Source organism: Euprymna scolopes, chromosome 35 (genome assembly GCF_053919585.1).
Source record: "Euprymna scolopes isolate OS-2025 chromosome 35, ASM5391958v1, whole genome shotgun sequence".
In the NCBI taxonomy this organism is placed as follows: domain Eukaryota; kingdom Metazoa; phylum Mollusca; class Cephalopoda; order Sepiida; family Sepiolidae; genus Euprymna; species Euprymna scolopes.
Window position 1 is genome coordinate 31,422,986 of NC_136516.1, and position 25,048 is coordinate 31,448,033.

The window sequence follows — 25,048 nt, forward strand, 5'->3', positions numbered from 1 at the left end:
TAGTGTTAAAAAAGCTACAACCAGAACTTGCCCCCATACTTACCAAACTGTTTATGCGTTGCCTTAAGGAGAAGTGATTTCCAACACCCTGGAAAACCTCATCAGTATGCCCTGTATTAAAGAATTCAGGTGATAAGTCATCTCCCTCTCAATACAGACCAATAAGTCTCCTGTGTGACATAAGTAAGTTGCTGGAATCCATATTAAATAGAGAAGTAGTCAACCACCTCAGCAGAAATAACCTTCTTAGTGACACGCAATATGGTTTCCGTTCTGCTAAATCTACAACAGACATGCTAACGGTTATATCTCGTAGGTTTAGCGAATCTCTCGACAAAAGCTTAATTTCTAGGGCAATTGCTCTTGACATATCAAAGGCCTTCGATAAGGTATGGCATAAAGGCCTACTTCACAAGATTTCCAGCTACGGTATAACTGGAAATGTTTTCTCAATCATTAAATCATTTCTCTCTGATAGACTCATAAGAGTAGTGGTTGATGGGCAGAAATCAGAGGCCCACAGTATTAATGCTGGAGTTCCTCAGGGGTCCATCCTGGGCCCAACTCTCTTTTTGATCTACATCAATGATCTCATACTAAAATCATTCGTTGACATCTATGCTGATGACACGACTATCTATAGCAACACATCAAAGGCCGTAAATGACAATGTTCTCTCTGATTCTCTCTCCTCAGATCTTGAGCGCGTTGGTACAGTGGGGGAAGAGGTGGCTGGTTACCTTTAATGCATCTAAGACTAAGCTCATATCATTGCATCATAAATGCTCTGAACCCATCTGGCATCAATTGAAATGAATGGCTCTCGTCTAGGGGAGGCTCCATGTTTTGATAAGCTTCTGGGTTTGACCTTTACTCCTTATCTGAAATGGAACACGTACATCAAGTCTGTTGCCAAGGTCGCTGGAAAGATGGTGGGATCTTTCTACCGCTCCAGAAGATATCTCACTAACGATGCAATTCTCTATCTATATAAAAGCCAGGTACATCCAAGGATGAAATACTGCTGCCATATCTGGGCAGGAGCTGCTAAAAACAGCCTATCCTGCCTTGACAGAGTACAAAATAGACTTTGTGGCTTAGTGGGGGATGCCCTTTTCTCTTCCCTGCAACCTCTCTCTCACAGAAGAGACGTTGCGAGCCTGTCTGTTTTATCGTTATTTCCATGGTAAGTGCTCGTCTGAGCTCCATTCTCTGCCCCCACCCTGCCAATCTTTTACAAAAAACACCCGTCTAGCTGAAACCACTGTCAATAATTTTCGCTACTCTTTATCCATGCCTAAATCAAAATGTAGATTCCAGGAACAAAGCTTTCTTAGAACTGCACGCCTGTGGAACTCTCTGCCGCTTGCCTGTTTCCATCCCGACTTCAACTTGGATGTCTTCAAGTCCAACACAAACAAATTCCTGATGAATCACCCCCTTAAGTAATGACACTTTATCAAATCTCCAATACTAATACTACGATACTATCCTATTGATTACTGTACACACAATAACCCTTATCCCCGAGTGGCTTCTGGGCCTTGATAAGTGGTGACCTCCATGTAAAAAAAAAAAAAATTCATTTACCTTGGCAATACATGTATTTCAATCATGTTTGGAAACTTATACTGTATATTTTCACTTAATAATTATGTCTGTGGGTTTTATTTCTGTAGAAGTTTTGTGTCTGAGATCTCTCTCTCTCTCTCTCTCTGAATACTTGATTTTTTTTTTTTTTTTTTTTTTTTACTCACCTTCACCTCCAAACAAGGCATACTGCCACTTGATGTGGCCCAAACTTCAAGTTTTTGCTCAGACACCAAGAGGAAATTTCTTCCTCTTATGACATTGAGAATTCACTTGCATAAGTGGTCTTCTCGTCATCTCACAAAAAAAAAAAAAAAAAAAAAAAAAGATTCTCTCTTGTAAAACAGTTTCAATTTCTGCTTCTAAATCATCCGACAAATTCATATTTCCATTCGGATGGGAATTACTGGCGCCACTGATTAATAACTTGGTATCACTCTCTCCCAATCATTTTCCTTGGTCATTGAATGATGCACCCTGATTTTAGGGTGGAGCACAGCCGTCGCACACACCAATCCAAAACAATATCCCCAGCGACTGCCATTTTGTAATTTTTTCCTCTCTTCGATAACTCGCAATGTTTAACCTGTGAGAAAAGGGGTGTAGTAAACAGAAGAGAGTAAGGAATCGAAAAACGTTTCTCCATATTTTTTTTTTTTTTTCAGCAAAAGAATGACATAGTCAAAGAAGGTCTTGATTCTAATGGGTTTGTATGAATTCTCGAGTCGGTCGGCCTATAGAAAGGAAATGATCACCAACCTTTGTTTCTGAATTTTTGAGATGAGGATTTATAATTTGTATTATTTGGACCACTGTTGAATGTTATTCTCACAATTGATGGAACACTCTTCTGGAGGATGAAGGTTCAATTCTCAGTGCAGACGATACTAAGAATGCAATTGCGAATCACTTAAGATTTCTACCCGGTCATGGTACAAAAGCATGCTACCTTTATCGATTAAATAAACGGTTCAGTTCAAAATTCTGTGTAGATTCCTCATTTGAAATTCTATGCCGATTCCTTGGTTCAATAAAATATACCTGAAGAAGGTTGTAGGTTACATCGGCTGAAATGTAGTGTGAATAACACTCAAGATGAGAACAGTAGTTTGCGTAATACAAACTATCAATCCTCATCTAAAAAAAAACACAGTTTAAAATAAAATTAAAAAAATAAAAAGACGAACAATGATGGCAACATTTGGAATAAAATCTTTTATTTTTTTTTTATAATTCAAATAATTATCTAAGATTTCACAAAATTTCCCCAATAAATCTTGATTTTCATAAGTCATTTTATTTATTTGATGAGAATAAGTAATTACACCATTAACTGCAGTTTCACAGTGGATCCCATCCTCAGAAGCCCATTATACATTTTTTATCCACTTGAAGACATTGTAGAAATCGTATTATTATTATTATAAAACTGTCTAAAAGGATATAGGGCACCTTACGCAAGATCTGTTGTTTTAGCTCTGTTCATATTAAAAATAAAAAAACTGAATTTTCATGTCATTAATGTGTATTTTATATATATATATATATATATATATATATATATATATATATATATATATATATATATATATATATAATATATAAAAATGGAAAATGAAAAAAAAAATTGTTTATATAGTCATCAACGTTTTCTATTTATTTCACTATTTTCTTAAAGTGAGTCATCTTGAAAAAGTCTTGAAATAAAGACAAAACAATGAATATATAAACAGTTTTTTTGTTCTTCATTATGTTTAATTATTATTGCCATAATTATATATAACACCAAATATTAAGGTAGCATTTATACCATTTAATCCAATAGTGCTTAATGCAATTTTTGTAGACCTATATAATAATAAAATATTATAAACATGAAAATAGAGTGACTACTAGAATGCAACCATGGTTCAATCTTAGATCTTGTGGCAGGATGAGATCTATCGAAAGAGTATTGCATTTGCATTCCCAAAAAAGTTATATCATTTTGCAGGTCAAGAATTTTTGCAATTCTTGTTGAAACAATCTAAAATTTTCAAAGACTGCATAGAAACAGATGAAAAAATTATATATTTTTGCTTGATTTCAGATTAAGTCATATCATCGAGCACCAACGAGAAGTCAATTCGTGTTTTGGAATTGGGTACACTATCACTGAAGACTGCACCACGCCTTCAATGTAACATTTGGAAAAATGTCACCAACTAGAAAGTACACTTGGACTTAATACCAAATATTTAATGAGGAATGCTGCTATGTTGGGATAAAGAATTTGGCAGAGTATCATCAGAGCAGATGAGAGTCTGAAAAACTCTTGTAAAGAAGTCCATAAAAAGGAAAAGTTTGGTAACCCAAATTTAAAAAAAATTTTTGTTCCAATTCAGTGTACCGTTTTTGGGGAGAGCTAGATTTTTTTTTCTTCTCCAGATTTAAAACCAACCTTGTGTCTAACACGGAGAGGCAAGTAAATGCAGACTTAGTTTTCAAGACAATTGCCTTTAAAATGATATCCAAGTTTTTAGGACACCTTTTATATGGTAGTGGGAGAGAATCATAGTAGAGTGCTCAATTATAAAAAAAATAAGTCCATAATAGTTTTTTTATTTAGATATGTATTAATGGATTACAGAACATCAGCATAACATTGGTACCATCAGTTTCAAATCAGAACAAAGTCTCCTTTACTGGACTTTCTTCAACCTCTATCTTTTTTACACTGATGAGAGCCCGGCATAAGAGATCAACTATAGGTCTGTTTTATTAGAAACTGATGGTACTGATGCTATTCTGATCTGTAATGCATACATAAACATACGCACACATTGCAATGTTTATGTCATGTGTAACATGATGTTGCATTCAAGGAAGAAGCATTTTTCATTTGAGAAATGCATGGGATGCTGGTGAGGCGAGTCTGATGCTATAAAACTCAAACCTGCAGTGAAACCAGTCTATCACTGATGACCGACCTCAGACCATCTACAAGATATTTTTTACAATCTACACTTACTTTTAACAACTAGAGCGACAGTCAAGAATTACCATCTCCAGTTGGCAACAACAGAACCACTATTTTAGGAAATCCTAAGAAGAGAATTTGGAACTTGGTCCACCGTCACCAGAAAGGGGGGGGGGTTCAAGTAATGAACATAGGTAGTGGAGGACAGCACATGTGTATACATTGACCAAGGCGCTTTCTTACAAACACACACACACAAACAAACATACATACATATACAGACACACACACAGTGCTTTGCTGTCCAAGAGTTTCCAGAAACGATTATCGGAATTCTTCAGCGCTGAACATTCCCTACAAAAGATAGAAACATAAAAAAAATTATATTTTTGGAATCAAAGATTTTTTTTTTTTCAAAAGATTTTTTGAGATATGGCATTGCTGTTTTTAATAAAAGTTCTTGACTATTATTCTCATTTTTATTGTATTTTCACATTTCACCTGTCGTACTTTCAAGACTTTTCCATACATATTTTACCAGTTAGTAACCGACTTGAAATTTTTAACTGAACCCAAGCAAGTGTAATAGACTTAAATTTTTATTTAGTAACTAGCTGTATATACCCGGCATCACTGCATGTAAACATATTGGCGGGCAGAGGGTTTAGTCATAGACTATTTAAGATACACCGAATATCCTCACTTAGGATTTTCCTAAAAGTGAACCATATGTTGGAATTATGGAAGCATAAAATGCATCCATTTTGGTATATGAAAATTAAACAGGAAATAACTCTCATAGCTTAAATAAACTTACTTCCATTTTTAAAGCTAATTGGTGTCAGATAATAATAATAATAGAAATTAAATTAAAAGTAAATTAAATCAATTTTAAATAATATTTCTAAATAGAACAATTAAAACAATTCTATTACAACAAGCAATTAATAACATGGAGATAATTATTAAAATAGATTTTCCTTAATTCAATGTAATATGCAAATGAGGTTACTTCTTCAAATGTAGATTTCCTTTGAATAAATAGTATATATAGAAATCATTGTGGAACATTAAATAAAATAGAGATTATAATAAACTTTTTTTAAAGCAGTTGATCTATATACAAAACTATAAAGATCTATATACAAAACTATAAAGATCTATACACAAAACTATAAAGATCTATACACAAAACTATAAAGATCTATACACAAAACTATAAAGATCTATACATAAAACTATAAAGATCTATATACATAAAGATCTAAAAGGTACAAAAATATAAATCCAACTTGATTTGGCATCAAATCACCTGGAAAAGCTTGCATTTAAGTGGAGAACCATTCTTGTAAAAAAAGAAATGATTCCAAAAAGGATAACAACAATTGTAGCGAAAATAAAATTATCTGATTACGGCTTTGGGTAGGATTGAAACCGCTATCTTTAGACAATGTTCAACTGGAAATCTGGTGTAGTAGATAGAGGTAGAGTCTCTACGGTTCCAGGTGCACATTGTCTGAAGATAACGGTCAGAGGATTAATTGGCAAAAACCTGGTGAGACAACAACAACTATGGAAGGCAGTAATTATTGAGGATATAGTTAAGAGACTCAGCATTCCTATCCCATTGTGGTTAACCACCTGATGAAGGCCAGGAATAGTTGGCGACACGTTGTGAAACAACAATTATAAGAATAACAGTCTGCAAATTAATAAATATACAAATGACTCATCTCAAAGGATTCTAATAATAAAATTAGTAGAAGTATATTGAACATTTTTAAGGCAGTGTATAAACTATCCTATTCATGCATCATACATTAAACTTATAATAAAGAAAAAGGAAAAAATCTATGTGATCAGCTGAGGAGATAAAATCCAAGAGAGAATCATACCTTGGCCCTTCTCAAAATGGAATCTTTGCTTGGATCATAAGGATGATCTTTACTCGGAATCTCCAAAATTGCAGGAATCGGAAGAGTGTGAGCTTCGATTGCGTGACGAATCAACTCAGCAACCTTAAAAAGAATTAAAAAAAAAAAAAATAATAATAAAATACATAAATATGGAGGAGTATAAGAAGGCTATAGCAATGCAGGTAACAGTGTTGAGAAGTGAAATGGACAAATGAAAGGTCTTGTAAAGTTTTATTTAACATAAATAAAGGAGAACTTTATATGAGATGCATATATATCGGAATTTTCCATTAGAGATCAAGTGTCAGCTCCAGGAATTAATTCCTTAATTTTGGGGAATTTTTGTTGTCTCTTAAGGCAGAAAGAGGTCTTGGAAAGAAAGAACAAATTCTGAATGTCCGCAAAAAGAAGTGCTATCATAATAATTCTTTGTGCATATCAATCGGTTGTCATTAAAGTTTTAAAAAATATCACTTTTTCTTTTAAATTTAAAAAATGAATTTGAAAAATAAAATTGATTTCCAACCTGTAACAGAGCAACCAAGATTATATGTAACTTGTGTAAGACATGACCGCTCTCCCCTCCCAAAAAAACACGATCAGTTCATAAACATTTATTCTTGACGAGAGAAGATATGTCTGGTCAATTCTGTAGGCCTACCATCTATCAATGCTGACATGCTTCAAGGACCCATCCTGGGTCCAACTCTCTTATCTTCATCAATAAGCCTCCCCGCCTTCCAATCACATTGTTGACATATACACAGATGACACTATCATCTCTGGCAACACTTCAAAGGCCAATAATGACTAAGAGCTCTCAGAGTTTCTCTCCTCTGACCTTGAGCACGTGATGTAATGGGGCAAAAGGTGGCTAGCTAATTTTAATGCATCCAAAACCAAACTTCTATCTTTTCACCTAAAAGCTTCGATCTTCATTTGACCCCAATTGATATGAATGGCTCTCGTCTCAAAGAAGCTTTGATAGGTTTTTGGGTTTGACCCTCACTCCTAACCTAAAATGAAAAACTTGCATCAAATCTGTTGCCAATGTTGCTGGAAAAAATGGTTGCGTCATTCTAATGCTCCAAAAGTTATCCCATTCCCAACGCAATACTCCACCTCTATAAGAGCCAGATATATCCTAAAAAGGAGTACTGTTGCCACATTTGAGCAGGAGTTGCTCAGAGCTCTTTATGCTGCCTTGATAAAGTTCAAAACTGGCCTCGAAACTTGTTAGGTAATGCCCTTTTCTCTTCCCTGCAACCTCTTTCCCACATTGTGAGCCCGTTTCTGTTCTATTGTTTTTTTTTAATAGTAAGTGCTCGACTGAGCTTCAATCTATGGTTGCCCTCGCCAAACTTTTACAAAAAACACTTATCTAGCTGCAGTCACTATCCCCCCCCCCCACACTATCTGTGTCTAAGTCTAAATGCAAGTTCCACCAATAAAGCATCTTTCCTAGAACTTCCCGCCTATGGAACTGTGTTCCGTTGGCCTACTTTTCAACTGACTGCAATATGGCTATATTCAAGTCCAATGTAAACAAGTTCTTGTTGAGCTCCCCTTCCTCCTAAACAATCCATTTCTACCCCATTTTCACCACTAACTATTAATATGCTGGTATCCCAGTGACCACTGTACACTCGTTAACCCTTATCCCCAAGTGGCCTTCAGATCTTGATAAATAGCAACTCTTATAAAAAAAAAGAAAAAAATTTCCAATTTGAGTCAACCTTTCATGATAAGTATTATAATTATAGCACTTGTTCGGATCAATAGAGATTAGTATTTAAATTCCCCTTTTTCTCGGAAACTACTGAACCGATCCGGTTGAAATTTTGTATGGATCTTTGTTATGATAAGGTGCAGCGGACTAAGTATTATGGTATCCATTTGATGCACAATTTGTGATTAATAATAGGGATTAGTATTTAATGCAGAAAATAAGCACAAATTTAACCATATTCAACCATCAGTTTGGCATTCTCAGTATATGGATTATAACTTGTTTGTCTTTAACAGGTTATAAAGTTTAGTTTCTGTATAAGTTGAACATGTTTCATGGAGATTCCCCGTTTATATTTTATTGTAATAAGCAAAGTAGAAAAAATAATTTTTTTTTTTCTTTACTTTTAGCTGTACATATATATTTAAAAAAAAATTTTCAGCTGGACACACAAACATAAATAAGCAAAATAGAAATTTTTTGCACTCACATTTTGATTTATTAATATAATAGCAATGTCAGGACGAACCAACAACGCCCGGAAAAATTCTTCAAGTTCACTGATACTGGTATCTGTTGAAGGTAGAGAAAAAAATGATTTAAAAAAAAAAAAATGATTTAAAAAAAAAAAAAAAAAAAAAAAAAAAAAAAAAAAAAAGAAGCTTCTGATTAATCAGACTGAAAATTAAAATAGTCAAAATTCTCATTGATAAGTTTTTGGGTTTGACCCTCACTCCTGACCTGAAATGAAAAACTTACATCAAATCTGTTGCCAATGTTGCTGAAAAAAAAAAAATGGTTGCGTCATTCTAATGCTCCAGAGGTTATCCCATTCCCAACGCAATACTCCACCTCTATAAGAGCCAGATATATCCTAAAAAGGAGTACTGTTGCCACATTTGAGCAGGAGTTGCTCAGAGCTCTTTATGCTGCCTTGATAAAGTTCAAAACTAGCCTCGAAACTTGTTAGATAATGCCCTTTTCTATTCCCTGCAACATCTTTCCCACATTGCGAGCCTGTTTCTGTTCTATTGTATTTTTTAATAGTAAGTGCTCGACTGAGCTTCAATCTGTGGTTGCCCTCACCAAACTTTTACAAAAAACACTTGTCAAGCTGCAGTCACTGCCCCCCCCTCTATCTGTGTCTAAGTCTAAATGCAAATTCCACCAACAAAGCATCTTTCCTAGAACTTCCTGCCTATGGAACTGTGTTCCGTTGGCCTTCTTTCCAACTGACTGCAATATGGCTATATTCAAGTCCAATGTAAACAAGTTCTTGTTGAGCGCCCCCCCCCCCTCTCCCTAAACAATCCATTTCTACCCCATTTTCACCACTAACTATTAATATGCTTTTTAAAAAAATAAAAAAGAAGCTTCGTATTAATCAGATTGAAAATTAAAACGTCAAAATTCTCACAACTTAGTAAGACACGCATTCACTCATCATAGGTGCCACAGGACTTATGAAGAAGAACCTGAAGTCCTACCTAACTAATATTCCTGGGGAACCAAGTGCAAAAGAGATCCAGACAATTGCACTTAAGGGAACAGTGAGGATACTAAAAAGAGCTCTCGGTTGATTTCAATAAAAAGCAGGGCAATGTTGGCAGCTGGTTTGGCTGCCCCATACCCAGCATTACAATTTTCAAAGGCAGAAAATTAAAAAAAAAAAAATACTAATGACGAAATGTTGTGAAAAGAACGTGCAAGATGACAGTTCAATCCTCAATGCATGCAATACTAAGAATATAAATGTGAATTATTTAACACTTCTTTTAGGTCATGCCTGACAGAACGAGAGTACTATCCTTGTGGATTAAATAAAGGGTTCCATTTGAAATTCCCTAAGATAAAAAAAGCCAAAATAAATATTTATTTGAAACTATTGCTGACTTATTTCTATTGCTTTTACGGATATGCAAATTCATTCATAGCTTGAAGTAGTTTAATTTTCAATCCTTCTTACCTGTTGATAGCTCAAACGGTAGGAAACATGGCTGGAGTACTAAATGCTTTGGTTTTGATTCTAGCTGATGGCATCCAAATGATTTTGTAAAAAAACTTTGGACAGCAGTACGATATATTAGGTACAATATAATATTCAATAGAGAAAGGACTCTGTAATAATAAATACAAAATCTGCACGGATTAAAATATATTTAAGCATATTTTATTACTGGGCAAGGCGGGGCATCCCCCCTTCCCACTAGTATTAAAAGGATAGGTACATGCATACATGCGAGTGCCAATAATATGTAAACCATAAACTATTTATCATTCTGAATTGTGAATATACATTCTAGGCAACAGAGTGAGTAACGCGTGCACATTATTTTCTTTTTAAACTTTACCATTTAGATGTGTGTGTGTGGGGGGAGAGAGAGAGAGAGAGAGAGAGAGAGAGAGAGAGAGAGAGAGAGAGACCCCCCCCCCAAAAAAAAAAAAAAAAGAAAAAAAAAATTAATGTAAAACTAATGCTATACATATTGCTTATAAACTTCCTAGGATGGATATTCTACAAATCTATATTTATAATTTTTTATGCATACAAATGTTATCCATAGATATGGATAACATATGATATGGGTTTCTTGCAAGCTAGCAGTCATGGCTTGACATTGGCAAGAATTGAAGCCACAACTGCATTGTTTGTAGCCATACCATATTTAAGCCTTACCTTAAATATGGTATGTTTTTTATTGCTTTAAATATTAAGACAATTTGTTATTTTTATTATTGATAATGGCAGCATGGGAACACTGCCTATGCACCCGAATCCACTTCCTACATGGTGAGAGTTTCCTCCCTTGCACACAAATACCTGCATTACGTTGCATATTTTTATATATATATATATATATATATATATACATATACATTTTAATGATTTTTTTTTACATGTCTATCTGACAAAAACTGAACTTGATATTATCAGTTCCATGGTTTGTAACCGCATCAGTTAAAACAATTTTTTTTAAAGGTTTCACAAAATAAGTATATGAAAATAAGAGGGGGGGGGGGAAATCAAAATTAAAAAAAAAAATAAAAATAAGAAAATGCTGAAAAAATGTTTTTAATGCTTACTTTTGTTGACTACCAAAAAATTCTGTTGACGATTTTTGTTTAGCTCACCGATGCCGCCCAGCAGGAATCCAACGCACGTATCCTGAAATATGAAAACCATCATAAGAATCAAAGAATCAATCAATAGGTGAAAATAATAAAGTATATATATATATATATATATATATATATATATAGCAAAAAGAAAATCTTGGACTTAGTTTAATCTCTATGTAATTTTTCCCCCCGTTTATTTTTATTCTTTTTTATTTATTTATTTTTTTTTCCTATCCATCCCACCATATTCATGAATTTTTTGTTTTAAATCATATTTTCCTCAATTTAGCTTTGATAAGTGAGGAACGAAACCTGGTTAGCTAACCTTTTATTTTCATTTTTTTTTTTTATTTTTTAAACTCATTATGCTTTTTGGTCTGTATTTAGCCGTTATAAAATTCTGTACCCCCCCCCGGAAAATTTTCAAATATATACATATATATACATACATACACACATTTGTAGAATTTATTCACATTTCCTGTCAAACAACTTTGATAATTACTATTTTTACTGGATTATTTCATGCGCAGCTCTACATCGGATCAGCTTTTTCTTTGGATCATACAACATTTTTCTATTTTTCTTCATTTGGAAATTCCTTTTAAAGCATATATTTTTGCATTATCATCAACTTTCATACAAATATGACTTTTTGCATAATTTATAGTTTTCAATTTATGCGCTAACCAGCAAAATTTATATCCTGCCTATGAAAATCATTTTGCTAGCTAATTTCCTCTGAGGATAAGAGGCATTCTTTGAAACTCCATAGAATAAGGAAATTTTAAAAAATTTTGTATTCCTTGTCGAATAATAAATTGTTGCAATTTCTAATTAACAGAGTATATAAGAGAACACAATTTAAGACTGTAAATTATACTTTACAAGAATTTATTGTTCCACAGGATACTCAAATAAGAAATATTAAGATTCCCTTAATTTGTGGAGTTTCAAAGAAATACGTTCTTTTCATCAGAGGAATGATATTAGCAAATGAATATTATAGCAAAGCTATGAATTTGCTGGTACTGGCATATATTGAAACTGCATCATATGAAAACTTGAAATATATGCAAAAAAAGTTTTAGTGCAGAAAGTTCATGAAATGTGGAAAAGAAATGAAAAAAGTAAATGATAAATTAAAGATTAAAAATCCAGATGAAAGGATATGGAATGGTTAGGTATTCCCAGGGTGAAGTGATCATAAGAAATAATGTTCTCATAAGTCGGATTTATAATGTTGACAAATAGATCCAAATAAAAAATCCAAATTATATATATATATATATATATATATATATATAGAGAGAGAGAGAGAGAGAGAGAGAGAGAGAGACACACACACACACACACAGACATACATTTAAAATACTATTTATTCTAGTTCCAAGAATTCAAAATGGACAATGGTTAGGCATACGATCGTTTCAGAATTGTTTTTATTTGCTTATTTTTTACCATGCATTCCTATACACATATTCTGTCATGCAAAAAATTAAAACAAAAAGAAAACAAACAAAAAAAGAAAACAAAAAAAAAACCCAAACAAACAAAAAAACAAAAAACAAACAAAAAAAAATGAATGAAATCATTTTGGGTGTTTAGGTTTAACCTCCCACCACCACCATCGTCTGAAATGAATTGCAAAAAAAATCTTTCACAATTTCCCTAATAAGAAGTTTCCTTTCTTCTTTTTCTAACAGTTCATTAAAATGCAATTCAAATAATAGAGCCTTACATTAGTGAAGTGGCCTATATGCAAAAAGCCATCGGAGAGGAAGGCCCCAAAATAGTGCATATTCTCTCCTGATGCCCTTACATTATCTGGAGGGTGAAATGAAATACCCCTCAAACAAAAAAAAAAAAAAGCCCCTAAAAAACAAACACGATTATGTACATGCCTACAAGTGAATTAATTAAAAACAAGGTGGCCCTGAAACGGTCTGTATTCTCTCCTGATAATCCAGCTTTAACTGGAAGCTGAAATGGAATACTTCATATGTGAAAACAGCTGAAAAAAATGATTATCTACAAACCTACACGGTAAGCCGTTTCTTTTAAAACAATATATTCTGTTGTCTACTTGCTTCATGGCAAATTTCTGCTATTGTTCTTGTCGCAAAGTTTATTCCGATTAATACTGTAACAGAGCGGATGTGCACATGCAAAATGATGTCACCAGTAAAGACAAAAAAGACTATAAAAAGGGGAAAGAGAACGATCACTTTAGAGACATGAATGACGTTCAAGAGCACGCTTGAGAAGACAATCACAGTGATAAGAGAATGAGGAAATAAAAGCAAATTGAAGTTTTTTTCTATTCTTTGTCTGCTTTGCGACTGAGGCTACAATGTGTTGGTTGCCTGTGCAACGGTACATAAGATAATTTGGTGCCATAAATTCCAGACCTTTTTTACAAAGGATAAAAAAAAGAAAAAAATCTCCATTTGACCCCAACTGATATGAATGGCTCTCGTCTCAAAGAAGCTTTGATAGGTTTTTGGGTTTGACCCTCACTCCTGACCTGAAATGAAAAACTTACATCAAATCTGTTGCCAATGTTGCTGGAAAAAATGGTTGCGTCATTCTAATGCTCCAGAAGTTATCCCATTCCCAACGCAATACTCCACCTGTATAAGAGCCAGATATATCTTAAAAAGGAGTACTGTTGCCACATTTGAGCAGGAGTTGCTCAGAGCTCTTTATGCTGCCTTGATAAAGTTCAAAACTGGTCTCGAAACTTGTTAGGTAATGCCCTTTTCTCTTTCCTGCAACCTCTTTCCCACATTGTGAGCCTGTTTCTGTTCTATTGTTTTTTTTAATAGTAAGTGCTCGACTGAGCTTCAATCTATGGTTGCCCTCGCCAAACTTTTACAAAAAACACTTGTCTAGCTGCAGTCACTGTCAACCCCCCCCCACTCTCTATCTGTATCCAAGTCTAAATGCAAATTCCACCAACAAAGCATCTTTCCTAGAACTTCCTGCCTATGGAACTTCCTGCCTACGAAACCATGTAGTAACAAAGGAAGGAGCAAGAACGAATCAAGCAGAGATGGAAACTTTTAGAAAGCAAGAAAGAACCAAACTGAGAGGCTAAACTTAAAAAAAAAAAAAAAAAAAAAAAAATTGCAAGCTCTAAACTGGATTATAAGCAATATTTTTTTTATTGTTTCTTTTGTTTATTTCTCTTTTCACTTTCGAATTTTTAATTTTTATGAGTCATATTTTTTAGTTGCGAACCCCTGTTTTGTGGGGACCTTGAGTCAATGTGAATCTTTGATGTTGAACAAAAGTTCTAGCGTTATGATTTAGTTATGCAGCAATCTGAGGGATAAGGTTTCAATCTTGGTTAACGAAGCAAGTAGCTTATGACGTTTTGAGAAGTTAGAATTAAACATGTCGAAATGAACACATTTTATTCTGCTAAATTGGTATTTGAGCTGTTCAAGGGTCGATTCTTGGCCGAGAATACTAAATGTCTCCAGTTTTTTTATTTTATGGTTACTAAGATTTAAAAAAAAAAAAAAAAAAGGCTGTGTCAAATTCTTAGCAAGAGTTATGCTGAGTAATTTATAAATAATTGCTTTATTTTTTATAAGGTTTTGAACCATGTCTCTTGTTTTGTTTTTTCTCAGTATTTTGTTACTTAGATTCTTATAAATCTAATACGAAACACAGGAAAGGTATATTTAAAGTCATTTTTGGTCCCCTGACAAAAGGATGGTGAACCTGTAAATTCACTCGTGTCCATTCGTCTGTCCGCACTTTTCTCAATAACTTCACCTCTGAATTTTTTTAAATTCTGCACAAACATTAAACATGATATGAGTAAGAAAGTAACAGGACGGATTTTCCGTGAAAACTCCGGTTGTCCCCCTAGGAATGCCTTTCGTGTTAAAATGGTTAAAATTTACACTTTTGTGCTTGTTAAAAAAATTTGATGTCTTGGATTTTATAAAACTTTCTGAAAACTTGTAACTAACTGATTTCTATATAATTTTGTCTTTACGTCGCAATAACTCTTAGGTGTGCCCCAAGGGCTCTTTTAGGGCTAATAAAAACACTTCATTTTTGGGACTATTTTACCATATTTGTCCAAAATTTTCTATGTATGTTTATTTAGCAGTTTTGCATGGTGCTGAACTCAAATTTAAATATGTTAAGGCCTTGAGGACTTTTGGAACTAAATGGGGAGGGGGCGCAATGATAGACTTAGTCATTTCTTTTTCTGCATGGTGCAGAACTCAAATTTACATATGTTAAGGCCTAAAACTGCACTGTTTGTTCATTTTCACCATGATTTGACGTCCCCTGGGGATTTTTGGGGTTAAATGTGGAGGGGGGGGGGAATGATGAACTTAGTCATTTTTTTTTCCTTGTTCATTGTGCAATCACGGGAGACCATGCATGCTTCACTTGTTACTTTTAAAATTAATGGCAAGTGAAATTGCTTGGAGGTCAAGGCACTTGACACTAACTGAATAGTATCCGTTCGAGATGATGATCACGTGCGGGACGTCACGGTGATGATGAAAGAATGAGGAAATAAATGCTGTTGTACAACAAAAATACGTGTTGGTTACCTGTGCAACGGTACAATACTTTTTCCCTTTTTTTTAATTTTAAATGTTTTCATGACTTGAAATGTTATTTTATATGGATATTAGTGCAAACATTGGTGAAGCCTACTTTTTTTCTATCATTTTTGACAATGTAGTATGCTTACATGGCTTCTTTTAAGTGATTTTGACATATCTTTATGACATTATACAGGACGTGCCTGCTTTCTTGCAACTAAATGGATATCGCTAAGAGCCGCCCAGTTTTAAATATCTCATATCTAAATGAATAAAATGCAAAAGTTATTTCCATCCATCCTAACCATATTATGCTTATTTAGTTTTATGATACAACATAAAATTTTCTAATACATTGTAATCTAACGTATTTACATCACAGAAAATAATATCTATGATAATTAATATATAATCACTCAATAATGAAAACACTCATTTCAATTACGCATCCAACATTCAAATTATAATGGCTATATAAAGGTCTACAATAAAATAAATTAGGAAGAGGAAGGCCCTGAAACGGCCCATTTTCTCTCCTGATAACCCATATTAACCTAAAGCTGAATTCGATTACTTCACAAGATAAAAAAGAACTGACCAACTAGTAGATGGTCTGCAACAAAAAAATAGAAAACCCGTTTTCATCAAACGGAAATGGAATCGTCTTTTTCAGGATGATAATTTTATTATTCCACCGCAATGTAATTACAGAATGCTGACAGATATGTTCACTACTATTTTAGTATCTTTGTAGAGTGCCGTCTTAGGCAGGGGATCTGGTTTTATCCACATTAAACTGACCTGGTATTATGTCTGCTGCCGTAGAAAACAAAGAAATACTCGGTCAATAAAAAGTTTTTCATGTGATTTTGACTGGGATCGAGAGGTTAAGCTGGTGTATAAACAATAATGCTTGCGATCAAAGATAGTAAAAAAAATAAAAAACAAAAAAAAAAAAGAAAAGACAAAACAAAAAAAAGACAAAACAAAACAAAAAATTCTTCTTTCCCTTCCTCTCATTTTATGGATGACGTCACAAAATGACATCCACTGTGCCAAGTTATCACTCGGCTGTCTTAATGGATGACAGCATACTTTAATGGCGTCATGAAGAGTGCACGACCCCCCCCCCATCCAAAAAAAACCCAAAACACAAAAAATTAGGCAGGATTCATAGTATATCTACATACCTATAAAGTCGAGTTTTGTCTTGCTCTGACATTGATATTAAAAGCCTACTTTTTTATTTAGAAATTATTAAACGAATACTCAGTCATGGATATGTGAGCGACTACATGAAGGTTAACTAATTTTTATATTCCTTCAAAAAACGAAAGCTAATTAATTATTCATTTTTATGTTTTCTTATTAGATGACGGGTTTCATTTAACTATTACACTGAATTCTTTTTATGCATAGTTTCTACATTCTGCATAATTTGTGTAGAAATTTAGAATTTTGGATTGACAAGTGTTAGCACATGGAAATGTTTATATATATATGTGTGTGTGTGTGTGTGTAAAAGTTGCCTTGTCAGTGTATGTGTGAAGAGTCTCTACCAAACTTCTCTCTGAATACTTGGTCTACAGACTTGAAATTTGATGTATAGAATATTTGAACCCTGAGAACACTTTCGAAAATAGCTGCTAAGGAGTCAAAATTGAAAATAAATAATAGTTGACCTTGGCAGAAGTAAATCAACTAACTTCAGAGAATACGTACATATATATTTATATATAGAACTGATTTAATTTTTAGCCCTTTTATCAATCTGGTGATAGCTTAGACAATGATGATGAAGGTTGAAGCACTAAATAACAACTAAGGTTGGAACACTGAATGTTTTGGTTTCGATTTCAGCTGATGGCACCAAAGTCGTTTTTTTTTTGTAACTTTAAATTGTTACTATATATATTGGGTACAATAGGGCAATTGCTCTTGACATATCAAAAGCCTTTGATAGGGTATGGCATAAAGGTTTACTTCACAAGATCTCCAGCTATGGTATAGCTGGAAATGTCTTCTCAATTATCAAATCATTTCTCTCTGATAGGTTCATAAGAGTAGTAGTTGATGGGCAGAAATCAGAAGCTCACAGTATTAATGCCGGAGTCCCTCCAATCTTCATGATTTACCTTGATGATCTTCCAAATCACATCCTTACATCATTCGTAGACATTTATGCTGATGACGCTACCATCTATGGTAGCATATCTGAGACCGTAAATGACCAAGTTCTCTCCGATTCTTTCTCCTCTGATCTTGAGCGTGTGGTACAATGGGGAAAGGAGTGGCTGGTTACTTTTAATGCATCTAAAACCAAGCTTCTCTCTTTACATCATCAACACTGTGATCCCCATCTGGCATCAATTGAAATGAATGGCTCTCGTTTTGGAGAGGCCTCATGTTTTAATAAGCTTCTGGGCTTGACCTTTACTCCTGATCTGAAATGGAACACGTACATTAAATTTGTTGCCAAAGCCGCTGGAAAAATGGTGGGATCCTTCTATCGATCCAGTAGATATCTCACTGCTGATGCAATTCTCTATCTATATAAGAGCCAGGTACGTTCAAGGATAGAGTACTGTTGCCACATCTGGGTAGGAGCTGCTAGAAAGGACTTATCCTGACTCAGAGTTCAAAATAGACTTCATAGCCTCATAGGAGATGTCCTTTTTTCTTCCCTGCAACCTCTTTCTCACAGAAGAGATGTAGTGAGTTTGTCTTTGCTTTATTGTTATTTTCATGGCAAGTGCTTGACTGAACTTCCCCCATTGCCAAACTTTCACAAGAAACACTCGTCTAGCTGTAAACACTATCAATAATTCCCTCCACTCTTTATCTGTGCCTAAACCTATACGTAGATTCCATGAACAAAGCTTCTTTTTTAGAACTGCACGCCTGTGAAACTGTCTTCAGTTTTCCAGCTGACTACAATATAGTTGTCTTCAAGTCCAATGTAAACAAGTTCTTGATAAGCCGTTCTCCTTGAGTTAACAAATTCACTGAATTTCCATTACTGACAATTACTATATTGTCCAATTGACTACTGTACACTCTTTAACCCTTATCCTCGAGTGACTCCTGGGTCTTGATAAGTGATGATGCCTATGTAAAAAACAAAACAAAACAAAATAATAATAATTAATAGACAATTTGCTCTATAATAATAAATATGAAATCAGCATGCATTTTACAACTGGGCAATGCCGGGTGGCCTGCTAGTAGACAGATATAGATAATCATTATGATTGGCGGTGGGTGGAATTCGCAACTATTTTTTAAAACTTTTTTCAGCATACTCTCTCATGGGGTAAAAGAGAGTTGAGTTGGTCTCCTCTACATAAAGCTGCCCTTGTGTCACATCTTGCTCTCATGGGAAGCAAGTAAAATACCCAGCTCAAATTAAAAAAAAAACAAAAAAAACTGAAACGTTCTGATGATGAGATTACCAGACATGACTTAACCATTGTTCTTGACTAGAGGACCATTATCTAATTGGCCGATGTTTGATGTTTCCATGACCCGTGACGACACCAGGTCACCTTGCCGATATAATTATAAGTTTTATAAACATGTCACACATGTTTTATCTATCAACATTTGAATACCTTTGTATGTCGTTCCATGTAAACAATGTCGCCCCCCCCTTTCAAATACCATCTGTTTCAAGCATTCATTGGCGTTAATTGTAATTAATACGAAGATTATATATTTTTTTGACTTTCAAAATTAAAATAAAAACGAGCATGCGGGGTCCCCCTCATAGAGTGAAAAATTTACTTTAACCATGACTAATGTTTATGCAAAATTTTCAAATATGCAAGGCGTGGTTATTGAGAAAAATATGAACGGATGAACGATCTGGGGGCAATTTTTACCCCTATAATGGTCCTTAGGGATGTAATTTTCATACATTTATGACATATCCATCCTTTTCGGGTTATTTAATGTCGAATCCAGTAATTTTGGAAAAAGTTTATATATTTATTTATTATAGTTATTTATATCATTAAATATTTATTTATGATGTTTGGTTTGGTTGTTTTGTAGAGCAAAATGTTGCTGACTTTACAGAATATGATCGAATTTTGCAAAGGGAAAGAAAGAAAAAAAAAATCAATGTTTGGTGCATTTTAGGTCAGGAAGTCAATATCTTCAGACAACCTGATCTGGTAGAACCATGTCATACACTTGGAATTTCGCTTATAGTAGTAGTAGTAGTAGTAGTAGTAGTAACAGAGAAACAATGGTGCTTGTTAAGATATATCGACAAATCGATTTTTTAAAAATATGTCGTTTTAAGCAAAAAAGCAATATTACGTACTTAATTGTTATGTCGAAAATAGTAATATATCCAAAAATTATGAAAATGGTGGGATCTTTCTATCGATCCGGTAAATATCTCATTGCTGATTCTATTCTCTATCTATATAAGAGCCAGGTACGTCCAAGGATGGAATACTGTTGCCACATCTGGGCAGGAGCTGCTAGAAAGGACTTGTCCTGCCTTGATAGAGTTCAAAATAGACTTCGTAGCCTCGTAGGAGATGTCCTTTTCTCCTCCTTGCAACCTCTATCTCACAGAAGAGATGTTGCGAGTTTGTCTCTGATGTATCGTTATTTTCATGGAAAGTGTTCAACTGAGCTTCAATCTATGGTCCCCCCTCGCCAAACTTTCACAAGAAACACTCGTCTAGCTGTAAACACTATCAATAATTCCCCCCACTCTTTATCTGTGCCTAAACCTAAACGTAGATTCCATGAACAAAGCTTCTTTCTTAGAACTGCACGCCTGTGGAATTGTCTTCCGTTTTCCTGCTTTCCGGCTGACTACAATATGGTTGTGTTCAAGTCTAACGTAAATAAGTTCTTGATGAGCCGTTCCATATAAGTTATCAAATTTACCAAATTTTCATTACTAATGATTACTATATTGTCCAATTTCTACTGTACACTCTTTAACCCTTATCCTTGAGTGGCCTCTTGGCCTTGATAATGTGGTGATGCCTATGTAAAAAAAAAAAAAAAAGTAGAACAAGTGCTATTGTGTTTTTAATTAAAAAAAAAAAAGAAGTCTATCGCTATAATAGACAAAAAATATTGCACACTATGAACCTGTAATCTAAAACGTGTTCCGAGTTATTCCCCTGTGTGTGAACTCTTCATCGTCTACACCCAAGAAAAATGCAATTTTACCCAATTCTTTGTAAACATTACTTTTAACTATAAATAATTTTCTACTAGATGAATTTTCGTAATTTTTGGATACATTACTGTTTTGGAAATGACAATTAAGTACGTAATATTTCTTATGCGTAAAACAACTTATTTAAAAATCTGTCGACTATTTTAATAAGCACCAAAGCAATTTCTAAGATATTTAAGGTTTATTGGGTAAAATAATTCCATCAACATAATCTTCATTGGTTAGTTACCTGTATTAAGCTTCAACTAATCAGAAAGAGTCACATCTGGGAGCCGAGTACCTGTCGACGTTGGCTACATAAATGACACCTCAAGCACAGCTGCCAGATTTTAGTACATAAAATTTTTATTGCTGAAACACCCTGTCGCATAATCTATATATAGGTTTTAAGTAGGAGTTTAATAGTATGTGGTGTTTTGATGAATAGAGAAAGGTGAATGTGGTATTTTGATGAATGATAGGCATTAGTGAAACTTGTTAAGTTAGCATAGTTAGCAATAATCAATGTTGACCAGCCCCCATTTCCCTCCTCTTTTTGACCTTGTGTCGCATTTTAACAATTATTTTAGTTATGTAAAATGTTTTGAAAATAAATATTGAGAGACTAGAACCCTTGTCCGTCATAGCACTACTACAGACTTCTCATGGACAAATGAACCGTGACCATGGCTGCAAGGCTACTGGTGATATCTATCTCTCTCCTACGGTGGTATGATGTGGCACAAGGGCCAGATGATGAGATTTGAAGAGCTAGCGTCCTAGGGGAAGAACACTCTGGCCTTCAAAAATGCTTGGCCAGACTCGTCAGCATGCCCCGGTAGGGACGCCTCAGGCAATTAATAATAAACTAACCCCTTCTCAAAAGGGAGAAGATAAAGCTTAAGAGGATGTGTGTAGCGCGGACATGCATATGTAAATGCAGAACTGTGTGCAAAGAAAAAGTCTATAAAAAGAATGTGTGCACAGACTAGCGATCATGTTTAGCACATTTGAGAGGAGAGAGAGAATGAGAACGATCATGCTTTATTTGGGAAAGAACCCGGAAATAAATGTTATTACAAAAAAAAAAAAGAAAAAAAGAGAAAAGAAAAAAAAAAAAGAAAAAAAGAAAAGAAAGAAAAAGAAAAAAAGGAAAGAAAAAAGAAAAGAAAGAAAAAAGAAAAGAAAGAAAAAAGAAAAGAAAGAAAAAAAGAAAATAAAGAAAAGAAAAAAAAGAAAAAAGAAAAGAAAAAAAGAAAAGAAAAAGAAAAAAAAGAAAAAAAAGAAAAGAAAAAAAGAAAAAAAGGAAAAAGAAAAAAAAAGAAAAAAGAAAAGAAAAAATAAAAGAAAAAATAAAAGAAAAAAATAAAAGAAAAAAGAAAAGAAAAAAGAAAAGAAAAAAGAAAAGAAAAAAAAAAGAAAAAAAAAAGAAAAGAAAAAGAAAAGAAAAAAAGAAAAAAAAGAAAAAAAAAAAAAAAGAAAAGAAAAAAGAAAAAAAAAAAATAGAGTTATTACTTGTCTTCCGTTGCTTGCGACATACTCTGTTACAACGTGTTGGGTTCCAATGTTAATATTAACTAAAACTGCACAGAGCTAACAGAGAACAAGTCATCTCACCAACGGCCTTGACTTTTTTTTTTTTTGGCTTTGGTACTGAGGGGAAACTCTGCCTCTGGCATCTCGAGACAAACACAAGTCACAATTATAGACCAGTAAAATATGGCGACAGTTTAAAACAATCTAAAGACTTTTCTCATACTCAAGTCCACAGACATTTCGACAAAACAACAATTTCCCTCCGACTTTTGTATTTAATAGTTCCTTATTTTAGACTAGGGTTTCCCAACCAGGTTTCCGTGGAACCGTGGGGTTTGTTAAAAAGTTGCCAAAGATTACTTCTAGAGATATTAATGAATAGGCTGAGATTATTTGGGTATTCTAACAATATTTTCAAACTACGAAATCGTTTTAAAAAAGTAAAATAACCACAGAGAATAAATTTGCAGAAAATATTTGGTTAAAAAGAATGGCTTAGTTAACATTGGACATAAAACTGAAACTTGAGCAATTCATGTAAAAACAGTTAACTTGCTCGAAGAATACAGACTGATTTTCAGCATGTTAGTTTCTTAAACCGGTTATATATACATATATATATATATATATATATATATATATATATATACTAGCATTTCAGCCCGGCGTTGCCAGGGTGTTTGGAGGTGTATGTTGAGAAAAAAAAAAAGAAAAAGAAAAAGCGGTCAATTTTTTAAAACTTTGACCCCTATTACGTCCCCTTAACATTTATTGTTTTGGACTCAAATCAAGTTATTAAGTTATATCCATGTCCAAGGAACCTATATCTAAAATTTCAAGTGTTTAGACCCACAATTGGCGGAGGAGTTTGGTAGAATTCTCAAAGGTCAAATCGTTGAACTTTGACCCCTTGCTCGGGTGTTTGGAGGTATATGCTGCGCAAAAAAACAAAAAAAAATGGTTAATTTTTTAAAACTTTGACCCCTATTATGACCCCTTAAAATTTATTGTTTCGGGCTCAAATCACTTTATTAAGTTAGATCCATGTTCAAGGAACCTATATCTAAAATTTCAAGTGTCTAGACCCAAAATTGTCGGAGGAGTTTGGTAGAGTTCTTAAAGGTCAAATCGTTGAAATTTGACCCCTTAACAGCCAAATTTCTGGCCGACACCTGTCACATCGATTTTCCCAAATCTCAGTACCCGGTATTTCAAATTTCGAGTCTATAGACTAAAAATTGACAGAGTTATTGCGTAGGGAAATGTACACAGACAGACAGACAGACACACAGACAGACACGTTCACTTATATATATATATATATATATATATATATATATATATATATATATATATATATATACACTCTTTATTTGTTTTTCATAAGCAGCAATATGTTGCTACACATTCATGAGCATGTTTCGGTCAGCAAGATACCTCTTCACCTTATAAAGCTTGTACGAAAGCAAAGTTTGCAATGAAAATATCAGGTCTACCTCGTCACAGGGAGTTAATATCAGGAGGTTCCGTTCGATGTTTTGAAAAATAAAATTTGGTAGTATGTAAATAATACATAATATTGGTGCGGATTAGGGGTCTGTGTTGAGATATAGGAATGAATGAGAAAGAGTGGATGTGGTTAAAGGTCGCGGTAATGGAAGACTAGAAATAAAGGTATTCGTATGCTAGTTTGATGGCCGCTTTCAATTGTAAACATAAACTATATATTGCTTGCATTATAAAAGAGGAATAAATTAATACGATTGTAAAATATTTTCTCATGTAAGCGTTCCTTCGGATATCACTATTATTTGAAGAGATTCATGAACGCAAAAAGGTTTGGGAAACATCACTTTAGACGGTTTCTACTCTTTTTTGACACGATCTTGAATTGGGTTCTTTCTTGTTTGGATTTCCTTTCTGGAATACAAAAGCCGTCATCTTGAGACAAAGTCAGCTGTGGAAGCATTTTAATGAAATGAGAAGTAAACATTTGGAGTTAAAACAAATAAAAAAAAAAAAAAAAAAAAAACGCCTAAGGAGTTTTCCCGCGTCTTTATTCCGTTTTAGTTATGCAGACGATATCGTTTCGTTTTATTTGTTCTTCAGTTTTTGTCTATTTCAGAAATAAATGCTGGATTATTTAAAAAATATTAAAAAAATGAAATAATTTAAATTTTTTTTTTATTTTTAATGAAAGCGATATTGATATCAGCGTCTCATAATAGAATACTCTCACTCCTTGAATTTAAGTTATTTTCATACTGCCGTATAACAGTAATATAAAATTATTGTTTTATTAATTTCATAAGTCTTTTCGGTAAATGTTTATTTTAGGGTTGTAGACTTCATATTACACTTGTATATGTTGCCATGTATACTAAAGAAAAAAAAATAGGAAACAGGAAAAAGAAAAGAACAATGAAAGAA

At 33.7% G+C, this 25,048-nt stretch overlaps 1 protein-coding gene across 1 annotated transcript in view; it reads right to left on the reverse strand.

The window, feature by feature from the left end:
* Positions 1-3,955: 3,955 nt before the first annotated feature.
* LOC145259793 (V-type proton ATPase subunit F-like) overlaps positions 3,956-25,048 on the reverse strand; it is a 28,599-nt gene continuing 7,506 nt past the window's right edge. The window contains exons 2-5 of the mRNA XM_080117558.1: positions 11,279-11,360; positions 8,685-8,767; positions 6,445-6,567; positions 3,956-4,903 (exon numbers count right to left, since the gene is read on the reverse strand). Coding sequence (XP_079973684.1) covers positions 4,874-4,903; positions 6,445-6,567; positions 8,685-8,767; positions 11,279-11,360 — 318 coding nt within the window. The 3' untranslated portion in view covers positions 3,956-4,873. The remainder of the gene's footprint in view (positions 4,904-6,444; positions 6,568-8,684; positions 8,768-11,278; positions 11,361-25,048) is intronic.